The 15953-nt window shown below is 35.1% G+C and overlaps 2 protein-coding genes across 4 annotated transcripts; one reads left to right on the forward strand and one right to left on the reverse strand.

Moving 5' to 3' along the window:
- Positions 1-1271: 1271 nt before the first annotated feature.
- LOC122303254 lies at positions 1272-7390 on the forward strand. Of its 3 annotated transcripts, XM_043114932.1 has the most exons (11): positions 1287-1889; positions 2509-2580; positions 2843-2980; positions 3794-3882; positions 4475-4563; positions 4703-4806; positions 4914-5013; positions 5445-5520; positions 5623-5737; positions 5822-6353; positions 6653-7390. In XM_043114932.1, the coding sequence occupies exons 1-11, from the start codon at positions 1598-1600 to the stop codon at positions 7143-7145; spliced, it is 2100 nt and encodes a 699-aa protein (XP_042970866.1). In that variant the 5' UTR covers positions 1287-1597; the 3' UTR covers positions 7146-7390. The 3 variants fall into 3 exon arrangements, with proteins under 3 accessions (XP_042970864.1, XP_042970866.1, XP_042970865.1); XM_043114930.1 differs by having other exon boundaries at positions 1272-1889; positions 2843-3882; XM_043114931.1 differs by having other exon boundaries at positions 1745-1889; positions 2483-2580; positions 2843-3882.
- A 4168-nt stretch (positions 7391-11558) lies between these two features.
- On the reverse strand, positions 11559-14570 carry LOC122303860 (WAT1-related protein At5g07050-like). The gene is made up of 7 exons (XM_043115853.1): positions 14157-14570; positions 13990-14052; positions 13754-13870; positions 12503-12740; positions 12249-12407; positions 11969-12120; positions 11559-11868 (listed from the first exon to the last, which is right to left on the reverse strand). The coding sequence occupies exons 1-7, from the start codon at positions 14402-14404 to the stop codon at positions 11724-11726; spliced, it is 1122 nt and encodes a 373-aa protein (XP_042971787.1). The 5' UTR covers positions 14405-14570; the 3' UTR covers positions 11559-11723.
- Positions 14571-15953: the final 1383 nt, after the last annotated feature.

The following is a 15953-nucleotide window of genomic DNA, read 5'->3' on the forward strand; positions in this document are numbered from 1 at the left end:
ACTGATTAGGTAATAATTAAATAAAAATGATTAAATGAAAAAATTTAAAAGTTTAAAATTTAAAATTAAAAAATAATTTTAGTATTTGAGAATGGAATGAGGATTTTATGTATCATTTGCATGTCCAAACGTTTCCATATTCTCAGATTCTCTATAGAATCATAGATAGGTGGGCCCGGATTATCTACTCATCTACGGGTAGAATGTCAGTTATTTACAATAGGAGAATACTATTTCTACAGAGAATTTTTATCGAATTTTATTTATTTATTAAGTAAGTACTTTTAAATGAATATGTGATTTTTTTTTTTATTTTTTAAAAATGTTTAAATAGCTTAAAAAAATAGTGAAAGAAAAAGTTAAAAAAAAAAAAAAAAAAAGAGTTGCACTTGTGGATTTCGGTGGAAATTGAAGCTCCTTATTTGCAAAGGCCAAATAAATGTAGCGTTTTTATCTGGAAATAAAAAAGGTTGGCTTTGTAAGACTGGAGTTGCTCTAAAGGGACAAAAAAAAAAAAAAAAAAAAAAAAATGGTTGTCTTTTCCGAAACTCCAGGTTCCCGTAATTTCTCTCTAAAATATATTGTAAATTTGATATCAGACAGAATTTAGATATATTTTGACAGTTAAGTTTAACATATAATTAAATAAAAAATAAGAGATTCATTAAAAACACAGAATTTTACTATTATAACAAAATTTTAATAAATACATAAAATATATACGTATAAAAAAATTTGACCAAAATCCCTTCTTAATATAGAAACGAAACATTATCATAAAGGGTAAAAAATATTTAAAATTAAGAATTTGAAGAAAAAAATAATTGATTTTGAGGTCGAAAACCATGCACATTGAATGTAGCTGGGTGACTAGAACATGTTCACTAAAAATAGCTTTTCAAATTAGGGTTATATGCGCCAGTCTACTACCTATAACTTTTAAAAGTTATGGTTAAAATACGATACGCGTATTCAAAATTGTGAAAAAATCATTCTTTGTTTACTGTCCGTCGCTGATATGCTCTTTCGATATAGTTTAACACCATCAACATGCATTCTGAAAATTCAGCAGAGTCTGATTCTCGGTTCTCCTTCCATCAAAATTGAAGTTAGTTCCGTAAATTTTCTGCAACTATTCATCCTGCAAGGATGGTGGTGAGTATGCAGCATTGCAGCTGCACGGGTAAAGAACAAATTTTCCTGTCGTTAATTCTGCGATTCTTCCTGTTTATATTTTTCTCGAAAGTAAATATTGATTCACCCCATCAACTCCGAAAAGGCAAATTTGCGAAAGGGAAGCGAAAAGTGAAAAGGAAAAAAAAAAAGAAGAAAAGAAACCAATGTTAGAGGGAGCAATGAACACGTGCTGCTACAGCCTACACACGCAGTGACAGGCACAAAATCACACTCATCCACTACAGTACACAACAAACAAAAACCCTAGAAATTCCCCCCAATCTCCTACACTTCAGTTATCTCTTCCTCTTCCTCTACCCATGTGGTTGTAGGCTAGCTCCTCGGAATTCTCACTCATATCTCCGGATTCTAATCCTAGCTCACCACTGATTCCGTCCTTTCTAGCTTTCATTTTTTTTCTATGGCTTCTACGACTGCCACGTGCTCCCCGAGTTCTCTCCAGCTCCGACTCGCTTTCAATTGCCGCAGATCCCCGGAAATTCTCGTCCGGTTGCGGATGGGGAAGCCGGTTTCTCAGTTTCGGGTGCTCTGTGTAGCTCAAGACGAATCCAGAAACGGAAGTGCATCGGGACGCCGTCGTGATTGGGCTCTGTGGGTCGGTTCCGATTCTGCAGCTAATGGGTTCTCAGGATGGTCCGAGTCCGATGGTAATGACGAGTCTGTTGAGTCTCAGAGGAAGAAATGGTTTGGAGGTAAGGACAGTTCTGTATTGACAGTTGCTTTTGATCTTCTGCTCTCTGTTTGACAGAAACTCGGGTATTGATATGAAAAGGAAAGAAAATTTTCTTAGAGAATATGATGTATAATTTGTTGAGGATTTCTACTCTCTCTCTTTTTTATTTTTATTTATTTTTATTATTTATTTATTTTTTATCATCTTTTAATTTTTAGTTATAGAATATTGAGGAGCTGAGCTAAATAAATATATGTTATTTTATGGGCACTGTTGAGCTGTGGGTGTTGCTTTATAAATTTATCTCATAAATAGGATAGGATTGGCATATATTAGCAAATTTTGAACGTAATGACAATTGTACCAATTCAGACAAATTATTTATTTTCCTGGTTAAGTTGGCGAAATGACTTGCATTTTCTGTTGAATGCATATATTGCCTCCATTGTCTTGATTAGTAACGTTGCAGCGATGTTGTGTTATGTTTGATATCTATGCCCAGAATTTCTAAAGTAGAGATTAAATACATCAGAAATGACTTTTTGATTTTCATGTTTGCTGCTTTTGGAGCTGTTTGGTATCTCTATCGACTAATTAACACTTTTAAAGTAGCTTGCTTTCATGGTTTGTGGGAGCAGGAGTAGCTGGAGTCATCCTTTTCTCGGGGCTTGCATTTGCAGCATTGTCTTTCAGTAAACGAAACAATTTGAGTAAGTTGTCATTTTCCCTCATGTAATCCTTTGTCGCATTGGTGGCTAATGTTTTGTTCTGAATCTGTTCTCTCTCTCTCTCTCTCTCTCTCTCTCTCTCTCTCTCTCTCTCAATTATATATGGCTATAGGTCAATGTTTGGGTTTTGAATACATTTCTGTTTTATAGGTCCTGTGTTTATCAGAACAAATTTAGCTGAGTATTGTTTGCTATGTCGCTAATCTTTTGCTGTATCTATGAATGCATGTATGATTCTACGTAGGATCAAGCCAACTGATGGAGCCCTTGACTATTCAGCAGGAAGTGTCATTGGCCTCTGATGACCTGAATGATGACGTTAAAGATGGGAATGCAAGTGGAAATATTAAGCCAGAAGATAATAGTCTGGATGGTGGGACAGGTACATTTAAGGATTCTTCTTCATCTCCTGGATTTGATGAAAATCCCAGCAAAAGTAAAAGTAGTGATGATTCTGACTGCGGGGTATCATCAGTACAAGATGTTGTATATGCATCTAATGTTACTGATGGCAATAAAAATGCTTCCATTCAAGAAGATTTGCAGCATGAATCAACTTTTGATGACACCCTTAATTTGCCTGAATCTGAAAATGTTGGTGATACTTTTGTTACCTCTGGATTTAAAGATGTTGACAACAACTCTCCTGTGGGTACCACAGAATTAAGTTCTGAGCTTACTGAGAACCCTGTTAATGTCAAACAAAGCAATTTGTTAGTCTCTGATGCTAATCCGTCAGAGCTCAACATTGACCTCCAGGATGAAATACATAGTTCAAGTGAGCATCAAAATCCTAATCTTTCATTGGATTCTTCTTTTACGACTGTTGCCCACACAGTCAATGAGCCCGTGGCTCTGAATGGCTCCGCCAATTCACAGTTATATACAACTTTAGAAACTCAAGACTCACCTGAAAATGATATAGAGACTGTAGCCCAACCTTCAACCAAAGAAAATCCTGGCCTTGTTGAAACAGAACAGGTCTCAGCTGAGAAGAATAGTTCTTCCCTGGAAGTTCATAACTTTAGTGAAAGTGAGCCATCTGGAACTTCTCTGTCGGCGTTAGCCTACACTTTTGCAAATGAAAAAGGTTCAAACCATCCTAATGAGATGAATAGAAGCAGATCAGAATCACCATATCCTGGGAATTCCTTCTCCTCCACTGGTATACCTGCTCCATCTGTCGTTTCTGCAGCTCTACAGGTGCTTCCTGGAAAGGTTTTGGTTCCTGCAGTTGTTGATCAGGCTCAGGGTCATGCACTGGCCGCACTTCAAGTTTTAAAGGTACTTCTTTGACCTCATTAATTGTGCATATGATCTAGCTAATTTTTTTTTTTTGGATAAGTAATAAACTTTATTGATCAAATGCAAATATGATCTAGCTATTTTGTAGGATGTTCTTGTAAAAAAAATTATTTTGTAATATGTATGGGACAATCATGCTTTTCAAATCTTGAATACTATTGTAATCTTCTTGAATTTTCAGTCTTTGTTCTTGTTTTACTAGATTGCAAGAAAAGATAATTAAACGAAAGTAAAGTGCATTCCCCATATTCATCTTGTCAATGAGCTATGATAATTGTTAGGAGTGCTTGATCTTCTTCATATTTTCTTTGCTCTTACTCGTGCCTTTCGGTGCCTTGTGTTAGAACTGAGAGTCGATAGGACTAAATTTTGGCAACTAGCTTGATGCAGTGGCTTTAATGTGGACCATACTTTTGCTTATAAAAAAAAAAAAATGTGGACCATACTTCTATGGGTGAATAATCAAAATGAAAATATTTTGCTGCAGTTATCATGTTGTCCTTAGGATATTTATGTGAAGCTTTCTAGATAGCATTTCCATGAAAAGGTTAAACATCATAATGCTTTTCAGGTCATTGAGGCTGATGTTCAACCTAGTGATCTATGTACCCGTCGTGACTATGCTCGTTGGTTAGTCTCTGCAAGCAGTGCCCTTTCCAGGTATATATTTCTCTCTTCTTGCTGTGAAGTGTTATGTTGCTTCTGGGATATCAGCATCTCACTAGCCATTATAAATTATAATGTGTACATTTTTGTCTTTGTAAGATCATAAAATGGATCAATTTTTGTCCACCTGTAGGAACACAATTTCAAAAGTATATCCTGCAATGTATATAGAAAATGTTTCTGAGCTTGCATTTGACGATATCACACCCGATGACCCTGATTTTGCATCCATTCAAGGTGAGAATTGGATATTAAATTTGGGGCAATAATAGTAGTAGAAGTCCTACCAGTGTGTTAAGCTATTTCTGTTGCTTCATAATTTGTAATTGATTTGGATGTTACAGGCTTGGCAGAAGCTGGACTTATTGCAAGTAAGCTTTCAAGACGGGATATGATTTCTTCTTTAGATGAAGACCAGAGTCCATTCTACTTTTCTCCAGAAAGGTGCTTACAAAATTCCAATGCAACATACAAGTAATTAAAAAAAAGGAACATTTCCCAGCGACATAACCTGTTTTAATTTTTCTAGATTAGTTTTTCTTTTTCAATACTAACTGCATTCTGAAATCTGGTGTATGCTATTGGAAATTTTTTTGATAGGTCAACAATTTTTTTTTTTTTTTTTTTTTTTTTTTTCTTTTTTAAATAAGAACAACAAATGTTACTTGTAAAAAAAATTAAGAATAGCATATGCTTATGGAATTAGAATAAGCCAGAGTGGTTTCTCAGTTTCTATGAACCATTTTTAATAGTAATTCCTTGTACACGATGTTTGATTACTCAGACATGATATCCTTGATGTCTCAGATTGTGGGGAAGGAAGTATATCAATTATTTTATGTTACCTTCTCTTTCTTCTATTTTTCTTGATGCAGACCTCTATCACGTCAAGACCTTATCAGTTGGAAGATGACTTTAGAAAAAAGACAGCTCCCTGAAGCGGACAGAAAGGTTTCTTAATTAAAATTTGGTTTGATATTATTCTTTTAGCTATTGTGTTGCTAGTTTTAGTGAATGTATTTGTATTCTTCAAAACTTTGTATGGATTGACAGAAGCTGTATCAAATATCTGGTTTCATTGACGTTGATAAGATACACCCAGATGCATGTCCTGCACTTGTGGCTGATATATCTGCCGGAGAACAGGGAATCATAGCTCTTGCATTTGGTGAGTTTAAGTCCCTTGTAACTGCCTTTGCAAAAATTTTATCTTCAATTTTATAGTCAATCTGCGCCCTTTTTTCGGGGATAGGTTACACACGACTCTTCCAGCCAGATAAACCAGTCACAAAAGCCCAGGCTGCTGTTGCCCTCGCAACTGGTGAGGCTTCTGACATTGTAAGCGAGGAGCTTGCACGAATAGAAGCAGAATCAATGGCAGAAAATGCAGTTGCGGCACATAGTGCATTAGTAGCTGAAGTTGAGAAAGATATCAATGCAAGTTTTGAAAAAGAGCTTTCCTTGGAGAGGGAAAAAATTGATGCTGTGGAGAGGATGGCTGAGGAGGCAAGGCAAGAATTGGAAAGATTAAGAACTGAGAGAGAGAAAGGTAATATTGCATTAATGAAGGAACGTGCTGCTGTTGAATCAGAAATGGAAATTCTTTCACGGCTGAGGCATGATGTCGAGGAGCAGTTGCAGAGCCTAATGACTAGCAAGGCTGAAATATCATATGAAAAGGAAAGGACCAGCCAACTTCGGAAAGCAGCAGAAATTGAAAACCAGGAGATTGCCCGCTTACAGTATGAGCTAGAGGTTGAGCGAAAAGCATTGTCTATGGCCAGGTACGAGAGCAAAGTTCTCTTTCTAGGAGCCAGTCATTTTGTTGCATTTTGAAATTGATGCCATTTTGAGAGAAATAATTTGGAGCAGATCTAGCAAGTATTTGGCGTCTATATTAGTTTATATACCTAAAGATCATGTTCCATGGATCTACTTAAACATGGTGATCGACAAATTTTGAAGTTATTCATGCAGTACCTTTGCAAAATTATTTTTTGTTTTTTCTGGTATTTGACACCTAGGATGTGAATTCCTTATCAATCTGTTAAGCCTTTTTATGAATGCTATCTTTCTCATCCAGGGCTTGGGCTGAGGATGAGGCAAAAAGAGCAAGAGAACAAGCGAAAGTCCTGGAAGAGGCTCGATATCGCTGGGAGAGGCAAGGTATCAAAGTAGTTGTGGATGATAACCTTCGGGAAGAGACCACTGCTGGAGTTTCATGGCTTGATGCTGGAAAGCAGTTCTCGGTTGATGCAACGGTTAACAGGGCTGAGAACTTGGTGGACAAGCTCAAAACAATGGCAATGGATTTGAGAGGGAAATCCAGAGATATAATTGATAAAGTCATCCAGAAGATAGCCTTGTTGATATCAAATTTGAGAGAATGGACTGCCAAGGCTGGAAAACGAGCTGAAGAGTTACAGCAAACTGCCATTTTGAGGGCAAGTAGATCAGCACAAGAGTTGCAGCAAAGCACGGCAGAATTTAGCTTGTCCCTCAGGGAAGGGACAAAGAGAGTCGCTGGAGATTGTAGGGACGGAGTGGAGAAACTCACCCAAAGGTTTAAGACATGATCTCTCTCTCTCTCTCTCTCTCTCCTCTTCAATAATTTTCTGCAGTGATTCGCTGCCGAGAACTCGGAAATGTAATTTTGTTTTCATCTTCCTCGCATCTTTCCCATGTATTTGTGCATTGGGGATTTGGTCTGCCGCGATACTGAGATGTAGAAGAAAATATCGGCACTGAAAAGTGATTTGTGTCCAATTGAAAACAAAGAGATGCAAATAAGGAATAATTGTAGAATAATATGATTTCGTCATTGATGATTTGCCAGTAGGAGACATTCAAGCAAACGAGTACAGGTGCTTTGAAAGAGTTGGGCAGTAAACCATCCAATCGTTATGGCAATAATAATAATAATAATAATAATAATAATAAAATACATGGAAAATGAAAGAAATTTATAATATTTTTGATGAAGTTGATTGGTTGTAAAATAAGTTGAAAAATAGTTGTAAGAAATATCATAAATAAAAAACATTGCTACTATCATATGTGAATACTGTAAAGATTAATGGAACGCCACAAGCATACTCGATTGATGATTTGGGTTCGGATAAAGCAGCTACCACCCGGATGGCGCTCGAGTCTCGCCGTTCTGATAAGAGAGAGGATGCACGGCAGAGGCATTGCAATTATAGGGGGAAGAAAAAACTCTGACAAAGGAGGAGATCTCCAGAGGACAAGACACCCTCTCGTGATGAAGAAACTCCTGAACCGGCTAATAAACCGGGCAATCGTCGAGAGAGGGTGATTGGAGCAACCAGGCTAAGAATTCATCTAATGGTAATTCTTCCTCTTTTTCATAGATTCTGTTTCTAAGGCTAACGATGGTAGCATTCTGGAAATATATAGCAGTTTTAATCATAGAAGAAGAAAGCATCTGCCCTTACTCACAAACAGGAAACTACTATATATTTACATACTTATATTTTTATTACTTCGCTTCTTTGTTTTTTGATACATTTAGGGAGGGGGGTTTCGAACCCAAGCCCTCCATTGGAGGCTTGGGAGTTATGACAATTAGTTCACAAGCCTTTGATTTCAATAACTTATTCAGATAATATGGTTTGCTAGACCACCGTCTCCGTCTCCGCCTTCTCCATTTCTTTTCCCCCATGGAATTGCATACATACCCAGAATTATCAATGTAGCTTCAACAATACTGGAACGTAAGTATAAAACATTACAAATAAAATTATTCCAAACTTTTTACCTTAATTATTTTCCCTAGACTAAAAGAATCACATACATACCTTCCCATGTATAAAGCATCTCCTAAAATGAGTAGGTCCCATAATGGCTACAATTATTGTGGCCAACGGTCTAAACGGTGTCATGAAAACTGGACCTTTTTTTCCTTATTGCCAACGTTTGAACATAAACTGTAATTCCAAATATCACAACTCCCTGCAAAAAGACAGAGGAAGGAATTCATACATTATAGTTTGGAGCAAGAAGGGTGATGTTGTAGGAAATCACTATAAATAGAGAGAACGGTGACATTCAGAAGTATATATACATACATTATGGATTGGAGCAAGAAGGGTGATATTCCATGACAGTTTCCATGACGAAAGCTTTATGATCCCAAATTGCTGTCATGATAGTGGAGAGAACAGTACCTGATAAACATGTCAATGATGTGAGAGTTATTGATGCCGGATACATTTGCATTGCAACTGTCTGCAATAAACATTTGTGTGTGTTAGTTATCACTCCTTTCGGCCTTTTTGTTGGGATCAGTCGAAATATTTAGGCAAATAATTAAGGCCTTGCCTATTTGATCATTTGCGATTGAATGAATAACTTGCTAGAAAAAAAAAAAAAAAAAAAAAAAAAAAACTGTCATGAACAAATCGGCTGCTGAAACATTCAATTAAGGTGCCCAAAAATCGAATCAGACTCCTGCATGTACAATGTGAAATTTAGCATTAATCTAAGGAATTTCACATTGATTTTGGATCCTATATATGAAAGAAGATGTTACCATCAACTCTAAAACACCTGCAAGATGTAGACTGCTGACAATGAAATGTATGAAACCCAACCCCAAGCATCAAGGAGCCCTTTATTGAATCCTTGTCTAGGTACTGTAGTCTTGAGGAGTACTACGTTGTTGCGAGGATTGAGAATGGAAAGAAAGCAGCCTTGTATAAGGTCATGTGTTGCACCACCAAAGGCAACAATAGTTCCCAATATCTTAGCTTGAGAACCACGCTTCAAAATGTCTAGTTTCTCTCCATTCTGAACATGCCAAAGAAAAATTTTGCAGCTCAAGAAGCGTAGAGATTATTTGTACAAGAAATGTCAAGCAATTACTTCAAAAGGGTAAAACTCTATTTTCTGCTTTTTGGTTTTGATTTTTGCACAAGTGGCAATAATATAAGAAGTGGTAAGTGTTTTTTATTTTTTTTATACCTTTAGAACACGAAACATCCATTAAAAACTTTTTAGATTTTATGGAAACCGAAGGATCAATTTTGATTAAATAGCAACATCGTAAACGGCCAATATCAATGGCACTCGAGAGCAAGAATCCAATATAGAAAGGATACATCTTGTTTTCCTCATTACCTGCACAAAACAGCCCGAACAAAAATGACTGGAGTGTACAAAAGAGTACGTAAAAATGACTGCTCATAGAATTTTTGTTCTGATTAAACCGATGGGCAAGGATAACAGGAATATATAAGTTAAAATTAAGTTGCTAGCTTTGATGTTTTTATCCTTCACTCTTCTTTCCTTTTCGGTCAGATTGGAATTAGAAGTTAACCCAACAGGACGGGATAGAGGATGCGAAAAGAAAAGAAAAAGGGGTGACCTCTCGAAGAGAAATGCGAGGAGAGCAGTAGAAAGAGTTCCAAAAGCGTATCCGTAGGTAACAAGCACATAGCGAATCATGCCTTCGTCTAGAGAGACTTTGGAGAGTCGAGACTATGAAGTATCCTGCAAAGCAAAAATTAGGGAATATGCACTAGAAATATAGTTTCAGCACTTCACACTGATGATCTCTTGATCCTGCTGATCTTCCATTTTGATCATTTCCGAACGAAATGACTTCACAAAATCCAAACATTCATGATGCAAATTAATAATAATCGTAAGAAAAAATGTAACCATCTCCTAAGACTACACATCATACGATTTTTTTATTTATTTTTTTATTTTTTATCAAATGTGTAGTGAATGGATAATGAGTATAATAATGTGGTGTGGTGTGTGTGAGGATGATGAGTAACAAAGCTCTTTATATTTCAGATTAAGTAGTGTTTAATTATAAGTATGAGGAACTTTAGTGGTTTACATACTTATCATCCCCTACTTAAGTATATATTCAATTGGAGAAATGATTTATTTGCACAGTCATATATTTGTGCTAGACCCGCATAATTAATTGAAAAAAATTAGACAAATTTGTGTCTAACATAAAATAATCCATTTTTAATTGTGGATCATACATTTTTTTAAAATGAACATACGAGCTTTATATTCTTTAAAATTGTATTTAGTAATACTCAATTTGTTAATATTTTTTCGATTAACATATATTTGTTTGATGGCCAGAGTACCTTGTTTCCTTGAATGACCTTATACAGAACTGTGAGGTTTGTCGATCATCTAGCTAATTAACTCGGTATTATGCATAAACCTAAGAAAATTCTCAATATTTTTTAAGGTTCATTACAATTGATTTCAGTCTTTATAGTGGAGGAGGCATAAAAGTCCTTTAAGTTATAATATTAAATTGGACAAAAAAATATGAGTAGAAATAAATATTTCAACAAGATAGTGGCTTATGGACTTTAGGTATATATTCCCTTTTGAACAATCGATATGGTCCTCCACTTACTCTTCATCATGGGCCTTCGAATATCGTCTCGCACTCATAATTATTCAAGTCCTAGACTACTTTATCCCAATTATTCTTACTTTTTTTTTTTTTTGGAAATAAACCTTCATTTTCTATTCACTATCAACTGGTACAAAGTTTATCCTTATTGACAAAGCTAAACATCTCCTCAGGTACACTTTCTATCCACACACGTTCATCATTTACATTAAGTGAGTACCTAACTAGATTTTGAACTACCTTGTTACATTCTCTGTATATATGCTGTACCACCCAATCAGATTTATTTTTCAAAATCATTTTAATATCTTTAATCATTTGTCCATTCCATTCTTATTTATCTTCCCTACCATTCACAGCTTTAACAACTCCCAAAGCATCTCCTTCAAACTCCGCCTTTGCAAACCTAGGCCTGGGCCTTATAGTTGTGGGCGACTTTAATGGGCTGGGTTCCCCTTATATAACTGTTGACTTGGGTCAGCAGTCAATTATCCAGCTGCAAACCTCAACCCGGGAGTCCGACCATAAATAAATCTTTTTTTTTTTTTAAATAAATCTATCCACTATTAGCACAAGGATATAAGTGATAAATTAATTAATTAAGTTACATCTTATATAATTATTGAATAAATAAAACTATATATAGTCTCTATCTAAAGCATCATTTTATGCATATAAGTGATTTAATTATAAATAATTAATACATGATCTCACTGAATAAATTTAAATACATAATATATTATTTTTCATGTTTGATTTCGATACCAGCAGCTTCGTCATGATCAGATATGGTTTGCTGGAACAGCTTGATCTCCGCTTTCTCCTTTTCTTTTCCCCATAGAGTGGCGTACAGACCAATAACAATCAATGTGGCTCCAATAATACTGAAATGCAAGCAGAGAATAATAGAAATTATAAATTACATTTTGTTATAAATTTTTGGTAGCCCAAGAACGAACAGGATATAATTAAGTGCGTGCATACCTTCCCATGTATAAAACATCTCCCAAAATGAAGAGTCCCATAATGGCTACAATTACTATGGCCAAAGGTCTAAAAGCTGTCATGAAAACTGGACCCTTTTTTCTTACCACCAACGTTTGAACATAAACTGTAATCCCAAATATAACAACTCCCTGCCAATAAATCCTACACTTCAGATTTTTATAAAGAATCGCATGCAATAAATATGAAGATATCATGCATGGGGTATATACTGACATTAATTAATTAGAAGTAGATCATCATAATATTGTATATATACACTATAGATGGGAGCAAGAAGGGCGATGTTCCATGACAACTTCCAGGACGAGGCTTTATGATCCAAGATTGCCGTCATGATAATGGAGAGAATAGCACCTGATAGGCAGGTTAATGACGTGAGAGTTATTGGTGCTGGATACATCTTTACTGTAATCGTCTGCATGCAACAATAATCATATGTCATTAATTAATTATTATTGTATGATGATGATATTGATGATGTTAACATGCATGATGACCATAAATCATGACCTGTAAGATGTAGAATGCTGACAGTGAAATGTATGAAACCACAAGTATCAAGGAGCCCTTAATTAAATCCTTGTCCAAGAGTAGTCTTGATGTGGTGGCTGCAGGGTGATCATGAATATGAAAGGAAAGCACAGGGAGACCCTTGTATAAGGTCATCAGTGTTGCACCACCAAAGGCAACAATGGTTCCCAATATCTTGGCTTGAGAACTACGCTTGGAAATGTCTAATTTCTCCATCCTGATCAATGTCATGCATGTCAATTAAGCAAAATTTTTTATGGTCACCTCACACAAATAAAGCATCATGAGGACGTTATTTGGGAACAATTGATCAACAAATATATATAACAATATAGACGTGATATTTCGAGAAATTAATTAATTAAAGGTTAAACTCTAATTTCAACTTCATAGTTTTGAATTTTTGTACTCTCTCTCTCTCTCTCTCTCTCTCGTTTTCTATTTATGTGATCTATTCTCCTATGTTTTCCCCCTTCCGTTGTCTATTTATGTGATAAAAATTCACACACGGTACCACACCATGCGTTTTGAGAGGCTAGCTGCCGATCTTCTATAACCGATGCAAAGTTGCTTAGAAATAAAAAAGAATTTTGTACATTTTGCATTAAAATAATGAGTGGTACATGATGGTTTTATTTTCCGTAAAAGAAATATTTCATAAAAATAAATTTATAAATTAATGTGTCTTGAAATGGTACGTACATTAAATTGTAAAATTATTTTTACAGTAAAGTAAAATTAGCATATGATCTCATGATTAAGCTATGCCAATTTGTAAGTTTAATTTTACAAAAATTATATGTACATTTATTTTTACATATTTTTTTGTGTACTCTATTAATGTGACTGGTTGCATATTAAAAAAAATGATGCAACCAATCACATCAGTGGAGTATGTAGAAAATACGTAAAAATAACTATATATAATATTACTCGATCATAGACTGACTTTCTCTTTACGCGTGCTTACATTACATCACTCATCTCTTAGTTTTTTAAATTAAAAATTCTATATGCAATCATTTTTGTCTACTTTTTTGCGCACTTTATTGATGTGATTAGTTGTGTATTAAAAAAAATTAATGCAACCAATTATATCAATAAAATATACAAAAAATATATAAAAATAACTGTACGTAACATTACTCTAACATTACTCTAAAATGTAAAACCACGATAAGAGACACTATAATTAAATTGGAAACGCATGAAAGTAATTTGTGTCATTACCTACACAAAACGGCTAGGATAAAGGTGATTGATGGAATTAAGTTGGCCAACGCAGATGCAACAGCTGGTGAAGTGTATTCCAGCCCTGCGTAAAACAGTGTCCTCCCAAACACAGCTCTAAATTGAAAAGGGATAAAGGAATTAAGCTAAACTTTGTTATGCCTACTTGATAAAACTAGAGAACAGGTTCTGCAGGTATGAGCAGCCCATGGCCTATTTAATTCGCATAAACTTACCCCAGGAGGCCCAAGAAGAAGACATTTCTTAAGATCGCTACGCTGAGTTTGCTGTTATTGTTCCTGCAAGGGAGTGTACAAGGGAGCTAGTGTCAGAGCGGAATAAGTTGACAGAACAGATTGGAAGAATGCGAAAACAATGGAAGAAGAAAAAGAAAAATGGTAACCTTTCGAAGAGAAATACGAAAACAGCAGTAGCAAGAGTTCCAAAAGCGTGTCCGTAGGCAACAAGCACATAACGACTCATGCCTTTGTCGAGATAGATCTTGGAGAGTATGTTGTATCCTGCAAAGCAAAAATTAGAGAATATGCAATACATATATTGTCTCAACTCTTCACACACCTCTCCCTTCCTGCTGCTTCCTCTTCCATCTCTCACACGGCCGGTACTCTCTTGTTCCTGCTGATCTTCCATTTTGGTCCTTTCCCAGCAAAATATGACTTCACATGAATCTCCAAAGCTCTACATACACACTTTCACAACATTCTGTTTTAGTACCTCTCCCACCATGCCAAGATGATTGGCATACTAGAACTCCACGTCTTTTTGTCGCTTCTTTTATGAAAAATAATCGTTGGTGCTAGATTCCATGTAACTTTTTGGTTCAGTGGAGTTGCCTGATTCATCTCTCCCAATTATTGGATAAAAACATAATTTAAAAAGAAAAAATAAAAGAAAAGAAACTGAGGATAAGTTAAAAATATAATTACAAGTATAATTGTGCATTAATCTGTACATTAATATGATGTGATTGGTTAAAAAGTAGATTTTATTAAAAACAGTGTTAATTTAAATTTTAAGTATGAATAAATCAGTATTGATACATAAATTAATCCGCAACTATGTTTGTATGTAGTAAAACTCTAAGTTATATTACTTTTTGGTTAAATGATAATTTTATTGCTTCATCATGAGCTACCTGGCCTGTCACCATAAATTTCTGATTTGTGACTAGACTACCATTTATCACAGAGCCGTGCTATTCTGTCAATCAGAGTGTACCGCTCAATCGGACTGTTAGGCGGCTGCTTCTTCTTCTTTTTTCTATTTTTTTATTTTTTTATAAATATTTTTTAGATTTTTTAATAAATTTAAATATTTTTAAAAATTAATAAAAATACATTTATACACTTAAAATTATTTTGTTAATTGCTAAATTAAAAAAAAATCTTCCTAACAGTACACTTGAATGGCACCGCTCAGGCGGCACACAAGTATTTGTCTTTATCATAACCTTTCTATCATGTGTAAATACGTACGTGTCATGACGGTGTCTATGGAATATTTAGTAAACAGGATCACAGAAAATATTTTGTGGACTATCGTTCATGGCCATCAATTTCACATCCAAACCATAGGATAAAAAGAAAAAGAGAAAAGCGTGTTAATACTAAAGATGGATAGGCCTGCATATCCTATATTATCTATATCTAGTATTAGCATTATTATTTATTTTCAGTAGTACGTCTTTGCAAGTAGGTCTTTGGCTTTCAAATTCTCATTATTTTTAGCCAATATTCTGGAAAACATTACGTACATGCATGTTATTTTTAGCCTACATATATACTTTTCATAATCTGCATGATCTTGCTCTTCATGGGCCATCGATCGAATATCTTTCTTCTAAACTATCGTACATACCATCCCCATATATAAAGCATCTCCTAAAAGCTATCAACCTAAATAATTCATCCCTTTTTTTTTCAGATTACTAATTTTGACTCGCAAAAGCTCTTTATATGATCTCTCTACGTTCATAATTTCTTTCTCTGTTTCATAATTCGGAAAGAGAGACGTATATAATGGATCGGACCACCTGTGTAAATCTCGGACCACATGATTACATTCTGCATGAGACAACAACTTTGCGAAGATCAAAACTTAATTTGTTCATTATTTAAATGAATTAATGTCGTAACCACATTTCCCGTTCAATGGCCCAACATCTGTTTTTTCATTAACC

The sequence above is a fragment of the Carya illinoinensis genome, chromosome 3, assembly GCF_018687715.1.
Source record: "Carya illinoinensis cultivar Pawnee chromosome 3, C.illinoinensisPawnee_v1, whole genome shotgun sequence".
Taxonomy (NCBI): Eukaryota; Viridiplantae; Streptophyta; class Magnoliopsida; order Fagales; family Juglandaceae; genus Carya; species Carya illinoinensis.